Raw genomic sequence first — 21,840 nt, 5'->3', positions numbered from 1 at the left:
CTAACGGCAAACTCTATTGTACTCAATTTATTTATAGCACACCTTTTAAGAACTCTAAGTGTCAGTTTAGGATTATAAATAGGTTAGGATTATAACTAGTATTACAGCACAGTGTGAATGTATATTAGCCCTTTTTAAGCATTTGGGATCAATTGGACCCAGAAACGGTGGCTTGTAACATTAGACTTAAGAAGTGGACTGAAAACAGCTGTTAGCAAGTCATGTCTTGCTATGTTGAGTGTTTCAAATGGATTTTTGACTTTTTATGAAGGATTTTGCTTTAGGTTAGATAGCAGTCTCTGGTGCATAGGCTACTAGTAATGGAAATCTACTGAGTGAGGAATGGCGCAGCAGAAAGAGCCGAGAGCCGTTTGTCCTCAACACCATCTAGAAGCCATGTTGTGACAAATTGAGTCATGACTTGAAGCAAAACAGCACTTGTACTGGCTATCTGTGCTGGCTGATAAGACATGCCAACCTCTGTGTGTCAAAGCAGTACGTCATTTCATAGAGTTAACCATTCAGATATCTGGCTACAGATGCTCTTTGTAGAGACAAAACAATGAATCATGAAAGAGCTATGAACAGATCCTGGATGCCTCGCAGTTCTGTTGGTTTTTCATGCATTGGAGAAACTCAGTGGCCTGGTCCCAGATCCCTAAGCCGTGAAACCACGTTTGGAAACGGTGTCAAACCTCAGGGTTTCTCCACATGCTGGTTCAGGAAGTTTCTGAGGTTGACCACAGATGCCTCACGCCACTCATTAATCTCCTCACTGCACAGTGTGAGGCTTTTATGCAAGAACATATTGGGGATTTCTCCAATAATTAAAAACTTGATTTGATTTTAAGTAAGTGGTCAAGAAGATGTTTGCAGGCTTGTCCTCTTTATCCTTTTTTATGAATGACTATAGCTGCATGTTCAGTGTGTCAGTGAGTTTATCCAACATTTGATTTATGTTCTCACTTGATTGTCTTTGCATGCTTATATTTCTATTCCCATTCTAAAGTCAACATGAAATATGCACTTTACTTTTGTAATGTGACATTTACGAGTAAAACAAGATTCACATTATAATTATGTAAATTAATGTAAGTAATTTTTTTACAGTTAAATGTGGCCATATAAAGGGGTTTTGCCAGGATTGTAAGCAATTCAGAATTAATTTGATAAAGTTTGGGCTAACAGTTCAAGTGCCTGTAAGAACGTGTCCATAAAAAAAATTGTTACAGTAAAAACTGTTCAAAATTTGAATTTCTTTAGTCTGTTACATCTAGTATAAAACCTATATGTTATCTTTAGCCCACTTTCTGTGGTGACTGAGAAATGGCACAGCAAATTGGTCTGAATGAGCAATAAGTGGATCTGCATATTGTCCCAAATTCAAGAGTTCATAAAAAAAGATTGGTACAGGCAAAACTGTTCAATATTTAGATTTTGTAAAGCCATTTGAACTATTATGAAGCACTTACGTTAACTTTAACATGCTCTCTACTGTGGTTGAGAAATGGCGCCACAAAATGGGCTGATGGTGAAATAGGATTCCTCAAATGTATTGTTCCATATGGGAAGTTTAAGTGATAATAAAAACAAGATTGGCACTGTAAAAGTGTTCAAAACATTACATTTTCTAGACTGTTCTAGACTGTTGATGCCAATATGTTAGATTCACTGCACAACTGAAGAGGGCAGAGAAAGGCTGGCTCAAACTGATTGGCTCATTCAAAAGTAGTAATTATTATATGCAAAGTTCAAGTGTCCATTTAAAAAGATTGGCACAATATATATCCTTGGATGTCCTTAGAGCACTGGACACTTTATTAAACCACTTTGTCAGATTTAATGCACCCCTTTGAGGTGGTAGAGAAATCCTCACTTGGCATATTCAACTTTAACAGAGCTTAATTTAAGCAGAACCAAAGATATGGATAATTGAAGGAAGCATTGCATTATATAAATGGAAGATTCTTGCATCAATAAGTAGCTGCATTTAAGGTTATTCTTAAGAGATAGTCTAGCCAAACATTGAACTTCCAAACCTGTATGCATTTCTTACTTCTTCAGAACACAACAAAGATATTTTGAAGATTGGTAATCAAAAGCCCCTTTCACACTGCACGTTGGACCCGGAAAATTGCCGGAACATTGCCGGGTCGCCTTCTATGTGAACGCAAACACGACCTGGGATTGATTCCGGGACTGATCCCGAGTCGGGGACCTAGTAACATTGCCGGGTTCAGTCCCGGAATGAGCGCTGTGTGAACAAAAGCCAGAACTAATGCTGTAAAGGGTGTGTCTTAGTGATGACGAACGTTATCGCGCGACTCTTTTAGCGTGTTTTGAAGGCAGATCAACATTTGCGACAAAAAAAATATGTGCAAACTGTAACGAAGCAGAGATCAGTTAGTTCCTCACTTTCTGCGCTGAAGCTGAGATTGTTCGCCAGCTTAAGTGATAGTTAACGTGCCTAGAGTTTTCGACTCGCGCATTACACGTAACATCCTTAGGTCATGTGTCTTTACGGGACCTTTATGGGTTGTGTGTGAACACACGCACATATTCCGGGTAATCACTGGCAGTGTGAAAGTACAAAATCTAGCGACGCGGGAACAATTGCTGGGACACATTACCCGTGTATTTTCCGGAATCACAGTGTGAAAGGGGCTAAACTGTTTTGGTTCCCATTTACTTGTAATATATATTTTTTTGTCCATATAATGGAAGCCAATTGGAACTGGAACTGTTTGGATACCAACATTCTTCAAAATATGCACTTCTGGGCCACCATAACATTTGGATGAACAATTATAAAACACTTTTCTCGTGAATAATGTGCAAAGATGAATTAGGAACACAATAAGAATGTGTAAAAATAAAGTTTGATTTCATGTTGACTTTGTTTTAACTAACTCAGACACACTAATGCTGTTCATTTTTGATCCCAAACCCTCTCTGATGTTCTTTCACACTCGCTGTCATGATTTCGGGCCTCTCTGTACTGTATCTCCAGACCTTTCCTGCTCTGGCTCGGCTACAGGCTCTCCGCAGTGGGAACGCGTGCCTCCTACATGAGAATAAAGCCATGCTGTGCTCCCTCGCTCGCCTCACTCAGACGGCCTCTCTCCCCGAGACAGACGATCTCTAGTCCTCCTCTTTATCTCTCTCTGTCCTTTCCTGCTTCCTGTTCTCTCCGCTGCACCCTGTAGTCCTCTTCCTTTGTCTGCTGCTGTTCACCTCTCAGGCAGGTCTCTCTGTTTCATTTCTTTGTTTTGCATTGGGAAAGCTTTTTCGTGCCTTCTTTCTTTCTCCCTGTTTCTCTCCTGGGTTTGGGGAAGGGCAACCCCTCACATTCCTCCTGCAGGCAGCGGCTTTGAAGATATTTATAGATCTTCTAAACCAATGACCAAAGGTCTCTATACTCCAATGTCCAAATCAAATCAGAGCCTCTTTAGTGTCACATTCTAGTCTCTGTCAACACATCTACTCACTGGTTATAAATGACATTACAGAACCTTGGATGCCTGTATTACACGGATAGCAATAAGAAATAAACAAAAATAATTGTAAAAATGAAACTAAAATAGAATAATGATATAATATGTAATTCAGTGGTTATAAATGACATTAGTATGTCTATGTTACAAACAGATAACAATAATAGAAAAAATAAAGATACAAATAATAAAAAAAAAAACTTACAAATTATGGATTAATTATTATTCAAAATATTAGGTTATGTTTTTGATAAAATATGGATAGTATTTTCTCAAGTAATTTAATTCAATTCAGCAGTTGATTTAACAATGAATTATGATTTTAATTGTTGGCTCTTTAATGCAGTTTACATGCTATGTTAATCTTATGTCAGATAATGATTTATCTTAGATATCAATAGTTCTCTTTCTAAAGAACATGGGATTTGTGCCTTTATTGCTTAAAATGTAGCAGGACATCAGTTTGTATCCTATTCATGTTCAGAATGCCAGAACTGTCCACGTTGCTGTGAGCTTCTGTGTGTGTGTTGGATATTTTATTTAAAAGAGAGCACAAAAAAGCTTTGTTGTTGTATCCAGTAGTTGGACAGATGTGATATGAAGTCATGAGTGGCTTTTGTAATTCTGGCAATGCTTTTTTACTGGAGTAGGAGGTGAACCTCTCTATGCATGAGTACACATTCTTATGCCACTGCCAGCTGGAAAGGTGACTTTGAAAATCATATTCTGCTGTGTTACGGTCTAGCAATGTTTGCATGGTTTATTACATATATTTCTCTCATAAAAATGTTTTACACCCAAAGAAATGAATCTGTGGTCTAGAAAAACTATTTTAATTTATGGTGCATTGCCATCTCATCATTGTAACGCCACATGACCATTAAATATTTAAGTTAATAATCACAAGCATTCTTCTTTCTCATTCTCACCTTTAATTAATCTCAGGTTTTGACAGAACTCAAGTCTGATAACCAGCGGCTCAAAGATGAGAATGGAGCCTTAATCAGAGTCATCAGCAAACTTTCCAAGTGAGGACGACCGGTTGGAGGAGGGGAGGAGAAACACTGAACAGAGAGACACCAAATCTGAGAACTTCACATTGACTTCAAACTGACCATTGTCATGCCGGGTAATGGTTTGTGTCGGCACTTGCTCTTGGTGCATCAGCTCCAGGGTTAAAGAGATTGACTCACATTTTTTTTTTAATTTTTATTCTGTCATAATTTACTCGCTCATGTCGTTACAAACTGGTACGGCTTTCTTTCTTCTGTGGAACATAAAAGAAGATATTTTGAGAAATGTCTCAGTCTTTTTTGTTCACACAATATAAGTCATTGGTCACCAAAATGGGTTGGTTACCAAAATGCATCAGAATAATATTTTTTTTTGTGTGTGTGTGTGTGTGTGTGTGTGTGTGTGTGTGTTCCATAGAAGAAAGTAGGTATCCACTCTCTTACAAAATAAGGTGGTAGCTGGTTTAGGTGGTTGACTGACAGGGCTACTGGCTATTAGAGCTGAGGTCATCTATCATAATTGACCTGGTCAGAGCTGATCATTCATTTTACTGGTGAAGGCCTGGCTGAGTTGGTTAACAGTGTTCAAAAACATAACTTGAACTAGTTAACTGGTTTCACCACCTTAACCTGGGTTGACCTGGTTTAGTAACACTCAAGTAACACTCTAGGAACAGTGTTGGTTTCTCCCACGGAAGCATTCAATCAACGGAATATTTTCTCACTATTAACCATTACTAAACTCTAAATCAGGGGTGCCCAACCCTGCTCCTGGCGATCGACTGTCCTGCAAAGTTCAGCTCCAACCCTAATCAAACACACCTGAAGCAACTAATTAAGGTCTTCAGGCTCACTTAAAAATTAAAGGCAGGTGTGTGTTTGATTAGGGTTGAAGCTAAACAATGCAGGACAGTCGATCGCCAGGAGCAGGGTTGGGCACCCCTGCTCTAAATTGTTCAGGATCAGTGTAGAACAAGGATCCTCAAATCTGGTTTAGCTCTAACCCTAATCAAACACACCTGAGCAAGCTAATCAATGCCAATCAGTGTCTTTGGGATCATTATTAAATCACATGCAGGTGACTTTGATCAGGGTTGGAGCTAAACTCTGCAGTGCATTGGACCTCCAGGGCAAGATCTGAAGAACCCTGATGTAGAAGATAACAGAATTCCTGCTGGAAATGAAACGAAACGAAACTTAACAAAAAAACAACAACAGAAAATGTCCATGCTGGCCCAGGCTGGTTTAAAAATCCTAAAGATAACGGTTCTTCATTGGCATTGATGGTTCCACAAAGAATCTTTAACATCCACAGTATCTTTCCATTTCACAAAATGTTCTTAAAAATCTTTTTTCACACTTAGGAAAAATAATTTCTTTTTAGAACAGTTCTAAAATGTAAAGGTTCTTTGGGGAACCCAAAATGGTTCTTTTTTGGCATGAAAACCACTTTTTTGGAACCAGATTGCGGCTAGTCTATCTGTGGAACCAGTATAAAGATTCTCTTGACCAGCAAAAACTAGTTTGTGAGGCTGGTCAACTAGGTTTCTCGGATGAAGCTGGCTGACTAGAAGACTCTTGCTTGTTAAGTGTTTTGTGGAAACACCAGCACACTACGGATAGGCAGCCAAAGCATTGGTCACCGACTGTTGTGGTCTTTTCAGCAGGGAGAAGCTGAACAAACTGCCATTCTTTTAAATAGTACTTGATCATCAATCCAACTGAATTATCCAAAAGCGGTCAGTTGGTCTAATATGGTCCAGTATGCTCTTCAGAAACTCTGCCAGAACATTCTAAAAGGAATGTTTCCACTGAGAGATGATGTCACTCTCCTCATATCAACCCATTTGTCCTGTTTACCTTTACAGTTGTAGTGTTTATATACTGTATGAACTGATGGGCTGAAGAATGGATACGTGGAACCATTGAATGTGTTTTATATTTATTGGTGCCTTTTTGTTTGTAATTAATAGTATCTATATGGATAAAACAGAAACACATCACACATAATATGGCATTTCAGATGCTTTTCATTGTCCACAGTTTTGAACCTATAATCTTGAACCAATGCTCACAGCACTTTGTTTATGATTGTGTTTGTTGTTTGCCTGAGTATTAAAAACACACTGTAAAATACAGATAATGTAGTCAAGTGCCTTTTTAGGTGCAGTGCTGCCCTCTGCCTGCCTGCACGATCACCACAGCCATCATCCCAGGTTCCACCATTTTCATTTTACACTTCACTGAAGTGCATTTCCTGTTTTTAGTGTTCTTATGTGTGTTTTAGTGTTCTGTTTAATTCATGTTTAATATGTATAAGTTCCATAAAGTAGCCATTTCTTATCAGACCTACAAAATACTTTAAGAAGTTAAGTAAACAATAAAGTTTGTTTTCCAAGTAAACTTATTTTTGTAGTAAGTACTAACATCAATAGACAAGTAGTATACTTGTACATGTACTATTTTTGGGAGTAAATTGGGAGTAAATTAGTGGAACATAGTACAGTAAATGTGAGTACACAACTACAACTACACTACAAGTGATCTTATTGGCATACAGTTAGTTTACTAGTTATATAATTCTAACCCATTTTTCTTTTAGAGCACATTAAATAATACTCCCAGTAAACCACTAGCTTATTAGGTTTCATACTATAAGTAAATAACATCATATACAGTATATAGTTATATATTAATTTCACTTAAAGAAGACTTGCTGCATAAAAACTATTAAACTAGTAGTTTACTGAGAGTATATTTCAATGTGAACTTTCATAAACTGTCGACTAGAACTAGTAAACCAATAGTACATAAAGTACAAATACTAAAGAAGCACTTAGAAACTAGTTGTGTACTCAAAATTTACTACTGTTACATTTAAAGTACACTAGTAAATTAAAAAGGGGGCAAATTTAGTCCCAATAGGTTTGAAATTAATTGAAATTGTACACATACAAGTACACTACGAGTACATAGATAATAGAATAATAACTACATTAAAGAATACTTGGAAAATACAAGGGTTTTGGAAGTCACTCTTACCAGCTTTTATTAAACTACTACTACTTCTGAAACCACAAAACAAGTTAACTGTGGGTCAAACATGAAGCAAGCAAACAGAAGGAATTCAGTGTTGACATAATAACACCACAAACAGAGTTAAGTATAATTAAAAGGCCTTTATTTTCTCACTTGTTTCAGTACAGAGCTGGTAACACACATGGTAAATCTGTAGAGCTATTTGGTTCCCTTGACGTCTTTACAAGGATTGCTGATGCTCATGTACTGTCCACTAGGGGGTTGTGGGAAGAGTCTGTGAGCAACGTTTTCTCAAAGTGTCCCATCAAGGGCTAAAGCATGCGATTGATCCACACTAGGCACGACAATACAGACATGAACACACGCACACGAGAACACCGAAACAGGTACAAACAGCCTGAGGGACAAACCCTCACAATCTCCCACCGACTAAAAGAACAGATCACCACAAAGAGAAAAAAGAGCATTTTACAACTCTAGATAAGCAGAATGAAAAGTGCAAGAGAAGAATCAAATTAAAGAGACAGTGACAGACTTGATTCTTTGATTCTTTTATCCCCAGATTTGCAATGTGATTACGCCAAAGCAGATATGAAGGCATTGGCTAGCATTCAACAAAATATGAAAACCTCTCTGTTATGGGCGTTAGAGCAGTCTCTCATTGATTTGTATGAAATAAAACAGTCACGGAGAGTTACAAAGACAAGCAAGCTGGTTTTGTAAGCAGATTTGTACATGGAGAGCAACTTAAAGATGAAATCCATCGGCGTTTTTTAAACTGCTCCCAAATATCTTTGCTTGAAAGTAACAACTCTGTGGTTTACGATCAGGAATGTTTCAAACAAATGTTCATTGTGCACGCTGCCATACAGGCAGAATGGCAGTGCTTGAGTAACTCACAACAAAGAATTATTATTTATTAAAGGGTCTATGCATTATTATTAAGATCACACACATTCACACTCAAACCTCAAGCAATTCTGATTGAAATTACTTAACTTCTGCACAATTCTGTTCAATTTTATTGTCCGAATGTGCAAATTATATACTTTTTAGGTATCCCATATCACATTTTGGATAGTGAATTATTACTAAAATGGTAAAAACAAACAACTTTTCATAGTTATACAACCATTTTAATTGCCCTTTGCCCAAAAATGCATGTGTGTACATATATAGTGGAATGGCAACAACTATGACCACATGTATATGTTCATACAGACATCCCTAGCACACTTTGTGTTAAATAAAGGCGCTTACAGAACCCAGTATACATTGAAATCATCATACAATCAATAAGAAACCATTGAAAAGACACATTATTAACAGAAAGACTGACTAATTCAAGTTAAACTGCCAATAATGATTAATTTAGCACATTTTAGGAAACAGTGTGGCCCCGTAGCTTCACAGACTATGTGGAATGTCGAGGAGATTCATTGGCCTATGAAAGGAGGAGACGTTTTAGGATCATCTATATAGCTGAGCTCCAAAGATTTAGCTCAAGTCTTATGGCTTTATCTTATTCACACTCGCACACACACACAAACTTATGGATTATTGGCTAGTTAAACGCTGCTCTTATGTAAAAGATTCATAAATAAAAGCTAGTTAAAAAAACAACGGGGACTCCAAGATTTCTATAACTTGATTGATAACATTGTGCTCCGGCAATTTTGTTGCCAAGGTAGAAATCAGTTGGTCTGAAAAAAATCACGCAAGAATGACATAAAGTCCGAAAAAATGGCAGTAAACGTGACTTCTCTCATTGGCACTGACAAGTGAAAAAATGATACTAAAGTGTCATTTAAAAAAAAAAAAAAAAAACAATCTTAATGATTGGTTGGGGGTGGTGGGAATATTCACTTGGAGCCCCCGCTGGAAGTTTTGACTTCCCACAAACATATTCTGACAAAGAGACATACAAATATTACTCTGAAAAATAATCATTTTGAATAAATAAATAAATAAATGAATAGATAAACATTTTGTTCCTTAGCAATATTAGTAGACGGCAAGCATGCGGCTACGTTTTCATTCTATATTAATTCACACAAAGCACTTAACACAGTATCTGCTCTTGATGTCCAGGCATGGATTGAATCTGAAAATGAACATTAGTCTAGTATACTTCATATTCTCTCCAATACCCACTCACAGAAAATAAATACATATTTGATTCGATTAGAAAATATACACAGTATCTTATCCCCCTCCGTTATGTTATTAAAATGACAAAGAACGCCTACTTAGGTACACAATATTTTTTATTCTTTTTATTCTTTGCTTCATCTCTGAAACATGCGCATCTTTTTGTATTGTAACATGCAGTATCATAAAGTAGGAACTATGCATATAGAGGTCAAAATACACGCCTATGGGTTAGGGGAGGGGGTGTTCGTTGCGATTTTTTTGTTAAAGTTCTTCAAAATGAGGGACATATTTATGTAAGAGACTAAACCTAAGAGTAAACAAAGACAGTGATTCCTAAAATGTGGTTTCGATACGATACTAGTGGAAAAATAAAAGCATGATGTCATATAAACAAATGATAAATAATCACACATTCATTAGACATGAAAATGTCAAATTGCACTATGAATGTGGATGGAAATACCTATTATTCCACAATCGAACATCAGAGTTATTGCAACTGAACACAGAAAAGCTGCTTCTGTTTTATCCAGGAGAATCTCATACGGGAGACGTCACTGAAGCAACTTTTAAATGAAGATTTTGCCGCAATCTTCAGATATTTTTAGATTTGAATGACACAAAATGGCTTTGATTTGTTTGATTATATTTACGTGAGAAAATATAAGGAGAAAATATAAGATAATTAGCCTCTAAAAGCAATTGGATAAATTATTGTTCATTGTGGCAGTAGAGTGATGTTGCATGTTGTTTGAATACATTACCACAGAGATGTTAGTAATGCAGGAAAAAAGCCGCTAAAGTGACGTTTCCTTATGAGAATGAATTGGTTTTTATTGGGTTACCCTCAAATCCACTCTTGGCTCTTTACATTATGTTTTTGGCCTGGTTTATAAGTCTACACTCAATAAATGATGCTCCAAAAAAGTCTTGATCCAATTCAGGCTTGCAAATTTGCTTAATTTCCCAACTATTTAATAACTGAACAAATATCACAAGATACCATCATTGCCAAAAGAGTTCCTACAGGCAATATGAGGATAATAAAATGCACAAAGATTTAGTTCTGTCGGTCTTAAGCATAATGATATTCTGAGATTCACATCCTCACACAATGACTCATACTGCAAGCCCTAAAACAGCTTTCAAATGATACAAGCTCCCTTTTTAAACAAATGCAAACTCTGACAACTCGAATCAAGAATGCGGCATCACAAAAGCAAGTATTGAGATTGATAGAGCAACGTGTACAGAACGCAGTTCCAGTAGTGCAAATAAGTTCAGCGGTTTGGTAAGATGTGCAGTAAATACACACATAACAGTGCCTTCTATCAGCTCTTCTCGTGAAACCATAAGAACGTCTGGTTTAAACCATGAATAAAACACGAAAACAAAAAGTGATGCAATTTCTCAAAGGAATAGTTCACTCATGTTTTTTGAAACCCGTATGACATTCTTTCTTTCTTCCATACAAAAGGAGACATTTTGAAAAATGTAAAATGTTCACGCTGCTCTTTTCCACACAATAAAAGTCAATCGCGACCAAGTCTGTCAAGCAAGATTTTAATAAATTTTGTGAATAATAACCTGAATTTCAGTGTCAGATCATCAGAAGACTTTAAGTCAATTATTCATATTTTTGTAAGCTTCACTGCCTCTGGGTCACTATTCACCTCCTTTGTCTGGAAGAGAGCAGCGTGAACATTCTTTGAAACATCTCCTTTTGTGTTCCACTGCCGTAAGAAAGAAAAGTGAGTAAATGATGACTTAATTTTCATTTTTTGATGAACTATTCCTTTAATGAGAGGAATTCCTTTTACATCAAAAATGTACAAAATGAAGCATTGACTGGAACAAAAACACACCTTCATTTAAAGTGCTCAGGCAGAATACATTTACTACAAGAAATCAAAGCAAAGAAACAAATACACCGATGCTAACAGGAAGACGTCCCTGGCAGCTAAGAATTGCTTATTTCATGATGTTTCAAGGCTTGTCTCCTTTTTGACAGGGTTTGTTAGGATGTTGGGCAGTGGAAGAAGCCAGCTGACAGCTGGAACTGAAGAATGGAAGAAAAGGTGGTTTTGCAGGCAGTGTAAGCGACACCTGAAAGATTCCTTCTGGCTGGGCAGGAGCATCGAGTCCAACTATCTCTCCAGTCCCCAATTCACAAAGATAAACAATTCTTCACTGTCCTTTCAGACTCAACAAAAGTAACAGAACTGATTTCATCTAGATGGCCAGAGAATCTAGAAGGAATGTGTTAAATTAGGCAGTGGAAGAGGCAGTGTTTTCTATCCCTGGTCCCCGATGGAAAACTTTGGAATGCTGTTGGATATTTGATTGTGAGTGTGAGCTTACATCTCTTCTGGAGGATATACAAACCTATGAGCTCGGCCTCTCTTCAGGAACATCTGTGGAAAGAGTCTCTCTCTTCACTATCTCATTTTAGCTGTTGATGAGACCAAATGGTCTTGTTTAATACCTCTAGTCTGGTGGCCCATGGCTGTAATTCAGTGCTGATTGAGTAAGATGACGTGTTGTGCATGTTGAAAAATGAAAGAAAGGGAGGAAGGAGTTAAAGGAGAGAGGGAGGGAAGGAAGAAGAACAGGATTACTTCTTGGCAGTGAGGGCTGCTAACGTGGCATCCACCTCCTCCTCAGGTTTGAGTGGATGCCACTGAGCGATGGGCCTGCGTGGGTTCGCCAGCATGTCGGACCAGTGCCGGAGCTCAGTGCCCTGCGCTCTGCTGCCCACCCAGATCTTCCCGATGGCGTCGTTCTTGCCGATCTTATCGTAGTCGAGCACTGTGATCACAGCTTGTATTTTCTAGGAAGGAACAGATATTGCGTTTAAAGTTTGAAGGAGCAGGAAAAGGTGAGCTCTTGTGTTGAGATGTGTAGAGCATACCTGCATCTGGTCCTGTGGGATCTCAAAGCTGAAAGACTCGTTGTAGTACGGGTTCAGGGTGTTCTTCTTCACAGTCGTCTTCTTCTTCTTCAGCCGCTTGCCGTTCTGTAGAAGATGAATCTTCACGTAGGGATCTGTAGAGGTTTACCAGCACAGGAAGTCTTGCATTTCTATGTTGTATGTGTATCAGTTTCAGTTGCCATCTTATGTAACTTTTGATGTGTGACTCGAGTCCTTAAGGTTTTCCTCAAAGGAATGAGCTCTACCTTGAAGACTTCAATCCATTTTTTTTTCTCAGTGCTCTAGTATATTTCAGAAAATCCAGTGTTGATATTGTAAAACTAAAACTAAAATCATTGTTGAAGCACTAAAACTATTAAAACAAAAACGGAAAAAATAAAGCATATATAGATAGATAGATAGATAGATAGATAGATAGATAGATAGATAGAAGCTATATACACATATAAATAACTAAAACTTAAACTAAAATGACATTTTTTTCCCTCTGTACAGATAATCTAGCTAACATTGTTAACTAAAACAAAAACTATTAAATCATATTCAGTAAATGAAATAAAGCTGAAATAATAATATTAAATTAAATATAATTAAAGTTGAATTTCTAAAATTACTAAAACAAAAAATGAAAAAAGCTTACACACTCTCTCTCTCTCTCTCTCTTTCTCTCTCTCTCTCAAACACACACACACACACACACACACACACACACACACACACACACACACACACACACACACACACACAAGCACATATACAGTATATAACCTTAAACTTAAACTAAAATTAAAATGAAAAAGCTAATTCAAAATATTAATAAATACCTTATAGTATATGATTTATACTAAAATAAGACTGTAACCCACAGTACTGTAATAAGCAGGCTAACCAGCTCTGAAGGAAATATTGCAAGCTCATGAATCGCTTTTTGCAGGGCTCAAACCTGCAACCAACCCTGTGCTTATATCATTAGGCCACCAACACCAGGTCTGTACTATAAACAATCTTAAAAAAAATTATTTAAGATTGGAAGGTTAAAGCTTGTTTGGACCCTTTTATGCTGGTGCACCATGTTGTTCTCAGAGCCGCCAGCAGCAGGAGGCAGCAGTGAGGACCAACTGAAGGAGAAGCGTGCGCTGCACAAGCAGGACTGCAGAGTCAGTATGTGAGGGCTATCTCTTCTGCATGGCTAGCACTGACACTAAAGCACAGGCGTGACACAGACACACTGCAGCACAGAGGCCTGCTGTGCATGTCTGGCAGAAACATGACAAATTAATGAAGTCATTAAAACTGGAACAAAGAATAAGCAATATACAGTAAGCATATAGATGACATACTCACAAACAGAAGAGAGAAAACAGAAATCAAAACATATTTTTTTGTATTTATAGCATATGCAGGAATATCCAGTCTTCTGCATGAGTTTATCTCCACCCACTCTCTGGTGGAGAGAGAAGAGACAAGGCAGTGCATTATGTGCGTGTGTACCTGAGAGTCCTCCAACATCCATCTTTTTCAGGTTCTTAGCCTCAAGGATACAGATGGTGAGTTTTCCAGCTGTAGGTACATAGCGCAGAGAGATGCAGATATCTCCAAGCTTTTCAGGCTGTGTTGGGGAAATTGAAGTGGGCAGTTTTAAAGGGACAGTTCACCCAAAAATTTTCAGTGGAAAACAACATAATTTCTGTCTTGGGAAAAGTTGTGAATAACTATATTATTTTAATCCATTTTAATAAAAAAAATAAAACATTAATATTGCAAATATTGCAGTTTTACAAAAAAATACTGAAATATTTTAAATATTTTAAACCTTTAAAATAACTATTCTCTCTTTGAATATATGTTAAAATGTCATTTATTCCTGTGGTCAAAGCTGAATTTTCAGCATCATTACTCCAGTCTTCAGTGTCACATGATCCTTTAGAAATCATTCTAATATGCTGATCAATACTGCTCAAGAAACATTTGTTATTATTATCAATGCTGAAAAGATATTCTACATTGATAGATATAGAGATAGATATATAGAAAGTAATACCTTTATTCAGCAAGGATGTTTCCACTAATACTAAAATATTATGCTACTATTTAAAGATAGGCCTGTAAGAACCATTATTAATAACTGAGCACTAATAATTGATAATAACTGAGCATTAAATCTGCATATAATAATGATTTCTGAAGGATCATGTGACACTGGAGACTGGCGTAATGATGCTGAAAATTCAGATTTACATAACAGGAATAAATTACAATTTACAATATATTCACACAGAAAACTGTTATTTTAATAACATCTCACAATATTACTGCTTTTACTGTGTTTTGGAGCAAATAAAATCATATTTGCTGAGAATAAGCGACTATATTCAGTTTAATTGCATGAAAAAGAGCAGCTTGAACATTCTGCTGAAGACACTGAAGTCTATAATAAAAATAAAACATCAATAGTGTCTAATTTTAATGGAAACATGTTAAGGTAGAAAAGAACCGCATTATGTAACATTATGGGTGTAAAAGCATGTTTAGAGGCGCTGGTTCATTAACTCTCATTATTATTAGAGGACGACAGCTGCTAGTTAACGTGAAGTGAATGACAGATGCAGGACAGGTGTACCTCTTCTTTCTCTGCGCTATCCAGGTCTCTCCATTGCTCGATAGGTTGTGCCAGGTCCAGGGTGTTCATGGGGATCTTCACCTCACCGATCACATCATGCTTCGAGAAACGGTCGAAGTCGTACACAGACATGACCAGAGTCTTTCCTCCCATTTCAGTGAATGGAATCTAGAAATCAACATCAGTTCATGAGAACTTTGACAGACTAGTGTGTTGGGTGTCGAAACCTGGCATGAACTGGTACTGTACTGTAACAGATACTCTACCTTAAAGTGGAAAGTCTCGTTGAACACGGGGTTGAGGGTTTTCTTGTGCACCTTGGTGTCAAACTTCTTCTTCTTGTCTGGGAGAATGAAAACTTTGACATATGGGTCTGAGGTGCCGCCACTGTCCATGGAGAGAAGATCTGCAGCTTGCAGGATGCCCACTGTCAACTACATGATAAGAGTATTGTAACTTTTTACATGATTGCTGGTTATGCCACAAGAGTATTATGGGACCAGCATTATTTTTCATTTTCTTAATCTGGCATAGTCTGGAGCATCACATTAGCAAAACTTTGTAGTCAAAAAATGTCCAGTGTCTGTCAAACCAGTTGCAAAAATCTGCATTAAATCTTTTGCCCTAATGCAGAATTCTAGAATGCATATATTCCTATTGAAATGGCTGGATTTTGCCCCTAAAAATGGTAAAAAAAAAAAAAAAAAAAAAAACAACAACAAAACAAAAACATTTAACTAAAACTAAAACCATAAAAAAAAATTATAGAATAAAATAGTAATTAACTTCATAGAATAAATACTGTACATGTAACTGAAATACAATACAATATATAAAAAAGTAAAATAAATAAAATATATGTAATAAATAAAATATACATAAAATACAATAAATAAGTAAAACCAAATTAATATTAATAAAAAATATTTAGACATTTAAAAAAAATACAACAAAAACAAAACTACTAAAAATTTAACTAAAAATAATTGAAAAAAAAAATTAATAAAAACTGTAACGCTATGATACTAAAATAACACTGGACGTAATTTGTCATTGATCCTTTACTCCCTGACTTCTTATCCAATTGTAAATATAACAGACATTTTTAAAGTTTTTTTTTTGTAAACAACCTTAGGAATAGTATTAAACAATCATGGGATAATATGTCATGATGTTTAATTCATGCCCCATTTCTAGCTGTTTAGTTTCTGTATAGAGATATGTTCCACTCCACTTGCTGTACATTAAAATAATTTTAACATGAAAAATGCACTTGATGTACACTTGAAATACAAAAATAGCTGAAGAGCAGCATAGTATTCTCATACAAAATATGAAAATAATGTTATGTGTACTGTCTGTAGGACAAATCTGGGAAAATCTGGGCATTAATGTAAACTGATAAACAGAAAGATTAAGACATAATTCACTTACTGTAGATATTCAAGCTGATGTGTTTAAACATACTGTAAAGCATAGCGTGGCCTTACCTTGTTGTCAGAGAAGTCGTAGTCTAGGGAGAACTGCAGTTTGCCAAGCTTCTCCTTCTCTTTCGGTTCCTCCTCTTTCTCTTCAGTTATTCCCATGTCTATATCTTCTTCATCATCATCTTCTTCCTGTTTCTGGAGAGACAAAAGCACAGATGGACGTTACAGGAGAAACTAGAGCAAAGGCAAAAGAAGGTAAATGAAGTTCCCCAAACATGATTCGTCGGGCCAATTCTCAGCTTACCTGAAGTTTGCCAGGTGTCAAACCACCCGGGTGTTACTGTATGTAACTGTGTCAGCGATGACATTCATAGCAACATGACTTGATTTCACTTTTCCTTTCATGACACCATTTGTAATCGTCTACATTACTTTTGTGGAGCGAAAGACAGACAGAAGGCTTCTAGTCTTTCTGAAGCAGTCTGTCCATCAATTGATTCTCAGTCTGCCCATCAATTGATTCTCAGTCTGCAGGGTATATTAAAACCCTGAAAGATGATGACTGAGTCTAGAAGACTCACTTTTGCACAGGAAGAAAGATTCAGAAAATACAAAAGCAAAGTCTTGGTGCTTTAAAGCCAATACACAGCCCATGTATACAATGTAAAATGAAGGACAATTTGGAAGAAAAGTTTGGCAGACAGATACTAAAGATCACAGTATAGGAGTAGAATGAGTGTTATTTTACACATAAACATTTTTCAATCCTGCTGCTCTTCTAATTGACAATAGAAATAAGCTGAAATGAATCTTAATGAACTTATAGCGTCATTTAATTTAATTTAATGATTCTGTTGTAATTAGTACTTTTGTGCCCTGTGCTGTGATTGAATATTACTTGACAAGGCTGTCTATTGTGTGATACTGCAAAATATACTATAACATGACTTTTTAGATTAAATTAAACATAAAAATTTAATCTTAAAATAAGAAATGCCAAATTAATTGCAGTAAAGAGAAATAATGACATGGAAAGATGTCTCAGGTTACGCATGTAACCATGGTTCCTTGAGGGAATGAGACGCTGTGTTGAATGCTATGGGGAACACCTTCAGCATGAGCGACTCTGAATATCATGTGCAATCTGTCCAATGGAAGGGCGTGACATCACGGGCGGAGTGACGTAAACATTCAGGAAGCTATAAAAGCATGTGCTGCGCAGCTGGCATCAGCTTCGAGGAGAGAAGCAAGCGCTGGCAGGGGTGCTGGGAGTATGGCTTCGAGATGCAGCGTCTCGTTCCCTCGAGGAACCTTGGTTACATGCGTAACCTGAATGAGGGAATATAGGGAATGAGGTGCCTACACCACCAGAATTCCACATCCTTGCCTAGTGTGTTTCCGAAGAGCACAGCTAAGGCGAGAGAACAGAAGAGCCTTGAGTGGCTCGCATATCAAGGCCATAGAACCTCACAAAGGTGGAGGGCGTAGACCCCAGCCTTAACTATCCACCGGCTAAGGGTCTGCTTAGTTGCAGGAAGACCCCTTTTGGGAGGACCATAGCACACCAGCAGTTGGTCCATACTTCTCCACAGGACAGCTCTGTGGATTTATGGCCGGGCGCAAAGTCAAGATGAGTAGGGGCCACTGAGAAGGCCTGAAGGTCTCTCTTTAGAGAAGTAATCGGCAACAGGAAGGCAGTCTTTATAGTCAGGTGACGATCTGATATCTCCTCAATCGACCCGAATGGAGCTTTACAGAGAGCCTCTAACAGCTCAACGAAGTACCAGTGGGGAACACGGGACCGTACTGGAGGCCTCAGTGCACCGCAGAGGAAACGTGTCACTAGGGGATGTCTGCCCACTGACTGGCCACCGATGGGCACATGGTAGGCCGCAATGGTAAATTTTAAAGGTAAAGTGGGTCAACCCTGCAGAGCACCTGGCTTGTAAAAACTCCAGAACTGTACTAACTGAGCAGTTAGCAGGGTCAAGTTGGCGGTCTCTGCGTACGTTGAGGGAGCTCTGGATTGGAGGATGGTCTCAACAAACCTCGGTTGAGAGACCGGATGCTATGAGTTGTGCCCCCTCAGGGGCCACACCCGCAGTTTCCACAACTCTGGACGGGGAGAATTATCATACCCCACGCCTGTGAAAGTATATCTCTCCTGACTGGAATCTCCAATGGAGAGCCTTCGAGGAGCGAAATCAGATCTGAGAACCATACTTGGCCCACCCAGAACGGGGCTGCTAAAAACAGCCGAATCCCGTCCCGGCGTACTCTCACCAGAACTCCCGGGAGCAGAGTGATTTGGGGGAAAGCATACAGATAAAGCCTCAGCAAAGTCTGCACCATAGAGTCCAGTCCCAGGGGAGCTGGATGAACTAGAGAGAAGCAGAGGGGACATTGTGATGTCTCCTGAGTCACAAAGAGGTCCACCTGAGCCTGGCCAAATATTCTCCATATTCTCCACTCATGACCGCACCCCAGCCTGTGAGAGACGTGTCTGTCACTAGCGTTACATGGCGACAAGGAGCTCCAGCACCAGGCCCTGATTCAAGAACCAAGGTTTCTTCCACATGTCTAAGGCATGGAGGCATCGCCGCATGACCTTAATATTTCGAAGTGGATTTCCCCTCGGGGAAAATCCCTTGGTCTTAAGCCACCACTGTAGGGGTCTCATGTATAGCAGGCCAAAAGGTATCATGTTGGATGCAGCTGCCACTAGACCCAGCAATCTCTGAAACTGCTTGACAGTGAGTGACTGGCCTTCTCTGACTCTCTTGACTGACATGAGGATTGACTCGATACAAGCAGGGGACAGACATGCCTGCATCATGGTCGAATCCCACACCACGCCTAGATAAGTGGCAATCTGTAATGGAGAAAGCACACTTTTCTTGGCGTTCAGTCTCAAATCCAGCCCCCCATGTGGGCAAGAATGGCATCTCGATGTCGAACCGCCATCTGCTCCGATTGAGCTAACATCAACCAATGGTCTATATAATTTAGTATGCGGATGCCCTGGAGTCACAGTGGAGCCAGAGCAGCATCCACACACTTCGTAAACGTGCGGGGTGAGAGTGCAAGGTTGAACGGAAGTACTCGATATTGGTATGCTTCGCCCCGGAAAGCAAACATCAGAAACTTCCTGTGTTGGGGAATGATGGAGACATTGAAAAAGTATTCGTCTTTGAGATTTATCATGACAAACCAGTTCCCGGACCTCATTTGAGATACAACATGCTTGATGGTGAGCATCTTGAACTTCATTCGCTTGACTATGCAGTTCAGCTGACGCAGATCTATGATCGGACGCAACCCCCCATCCTTCTTTGGAACTATGAAATACCGGCTGTAAAACCTGGATTCCCTCTTGTGAGGAGGGACCACCTCAGTGGCCTCCTTCCTTAATAGGGTATTCACTTCCTGTTCAATAACCAGAGCCTGCTTGGGTCCGACCAACGTCAGAATAACTCCGTTGAATCTTGGCGGTGGAGAGCCGAACTGAATGCAATAGCCTTTTTCTACCTTGTGCAGGACCCATTGAGATACATTTGGCAGTAGTTTCCAAGCTGCTAAATAATCTATTAAGGGAATCAGTCTCTCGAAACTGACCTCTGGTGTTATCGAGGCAGCTAGATCGGTGCCCTGAAGCGGAGCACCGGCAAGGGGCAACGGATCTAACAGGGTCAGCAATAAGTGCCTCTCCATGGCCACCATAGCTGCCATCGACTGCCCGATGGTGCAACGGTCTCTTTGGTGGCACGGAGGGAGAGACCAGCGCTCTGTAACCGTGCTCTCCCATGCCCGACACATTGCCGTAATAATCAGAAGCGGGGATGAAGAGGCGGGCCGAGAATGGCTGATTCCATGATCTGGCGATCTCATTTTGGAGATCGAGAAAGAAAGGCAGGCTCTGGCGTGGATGTGGTGTCCTCATACTGGGGCGACTGAGGTGGTGAATCCTCTTTGACACTCTCTACATCAACCTTCTCGGAGGAAGACAGGCGAAGTTTCGACCCCTCTCCCCAGGGGGAAGAAACTGCGGAGTGGGCTTCCGATCCCAGGGATTGGGCGTGTTAGATCTGGCAGATGAGGAAGGAGATAGGGACTCGCCCGTCTCCATTCAATCTGTCAGATCTACCTGCGAACCCCACGAGTGCAGCTGCCGCGAAGAGAGCCTTCCGAGAGTGAAGCGTCCACATTGGCATACGTTCGCAATGTGGACAGTCGGCTCCCTCGAGAGATATTACACATTAATAAATAATAATAATCAGTATATATAAAATTATTTAATTTACAAGTGTCATGTTTGTGATTTTTTTTTTTCATGTAAGCTATGGCTTTTAAATCAAAACATACTCATTATTTGATGACATAATTTACTGCTTTATTTAATCAGAAACACAGTCTAAATGTTATGTATGCTATTTTACTTTTAATTTAATTAGAAGTAGGCCAACAGGCCCTACAGATTAAAACTCCTTATTGAACAGACATTAGGACCTGGGGGAGGCTGTCACTGCTACTGCTGCTGCCGCTGCAGGTGCTATTATTGTTTACTCTATCACTCACCGAATGCATCATTTAGTACATACTTTCCCAGATTAAATGCAGCGATCCAAAACAGTGAATCCAATCATCATTCAGACAAAACTTTGCTTCAAATTTTACACGAAAACTTTCCAATATCAATACTAAAATATAAAACACATCATATAAAAAATCTTAAGATACCACTACGACAATGCCTACACAAACACACACATAACAATTAGATTATGTACTCATGTCACTACTAATGTCACTAAACATTTCATGAAAAACACCAATTCTTAAAAGAGACTCCTCCCAAACACTCTTCTGAATGGCTGTATTTTTTGATTGAATCTTATCGCATCACACACAATTTCAACACAATTTAAACTACAAAACAGACAGTTTGACACCGCATAACACACAAACTAGACAAGACATAATGTAAAAAATAGAAAAGACCTCACACTAAGCACAGAAATTATGTAATCTATAAAGTAGACCAGACATTATGCTGATAACTGAAAGTCTCTCTCTGCTAGCCTAGCTTTTGTGTCCTCTGAAAGATTGTAGTTAACATAGTACATAACCCTGTTACATGACTAACACTGCTTTGGGCGTAGTA

General features: G+C 38.7%; 2 protein-coding genes across 7 annotated transcripts in view; one reads left to right on the top strand and one right to left on the bottom strand.

Annotated features, from left to right (window-relative positions):
* The window catches only part of LOC109079045 (protein phosphatase 1 regulatory subunit 12B-like), a 30,048-nt gene extending 24,697 nt beyond the window's left edge, over positions 1-5,351 (top strand). For 3 of the 5 annotated variants that reach the window (XM_042712714.1, XM_042712712.1, XM_042712711.1), the window contains one exon: positions 4,440-5,351. Coding sequence is in view for 3 of the 5 variants with exons in the window: in XM_042712711.1 (XP_042568645.1) it covers positions 4,440-4,526 (87 nt within the window). In the remaining 2 variants the exon portion in view is untranslated. Of the gene's footprint in view, positions 1-3,010; positions 3,242-4,439 lie in introns of all 5 variants that reach the window. The other 2 variants (XM_042712709.1, XM_042712710.1) reach the window with 1 other exon arrangement.
* A 2,320-nt stretch (positions 5,352-7,671) lies between these two features.
* Positions 7,672-21,840, bottom strand: part of LOC109079046 (synaptotagmin-2-like) — a 40,831-nt gene continuing 26,662 nt past the window's right edge. The window contains exons 4-9 of one of the 2 annotated variants that reach the window (XM_042712708.1): positions 16,743-16,868; positions 15,519-15,686; positions 15,253-15,420; positions 14,124-14,241; positions 12,612-12,745; positions 7,672-12,530 (exon numbers count right to left, since the gene is read on the bottom strand). In XM_042712708.1, coding sequence (XP_042568642.1) covers positions 12,315-12,530; positions 12,612-12,745; positions 14,124-14,241; positions 15,253-15,420; positions 15,519-15,686; positions 16,743-16,868 — 930 coding nt within the window. In that variant the 3' untranslated portion in view covers positions 7,672-12,314. Of the gene's footprint in view, positions 12,531-12,611; positions 12,746-14,123; positions 14,242-15,252; positions 15,421-15,518; positions 15,687-16,742; positions 16,875-21,840 lie in introns of both variants that reach the window. The other variant, XM_042712707.1, reaches the window with a different exon arrangement.

Source organism: Cyprinus carpio, chromosome A23 (assembly GCF_018340385.1).
Source record: "Cyprinus carpio isolate SPL01 chromosome A23, ASM1834038v1, whole genome shotgun sequence".
Lineage (NCBI taxonomy): Eukaryota > Metazoa > Chordata > Actinopteri > Cypriniformes > Cyprinidae > Cyprinus > Cyprinus carpio.
Note: the sequence above shows the minus strand (reverse complement) of the source record. Positions and strands in the feature narration are given on the sequence as shown.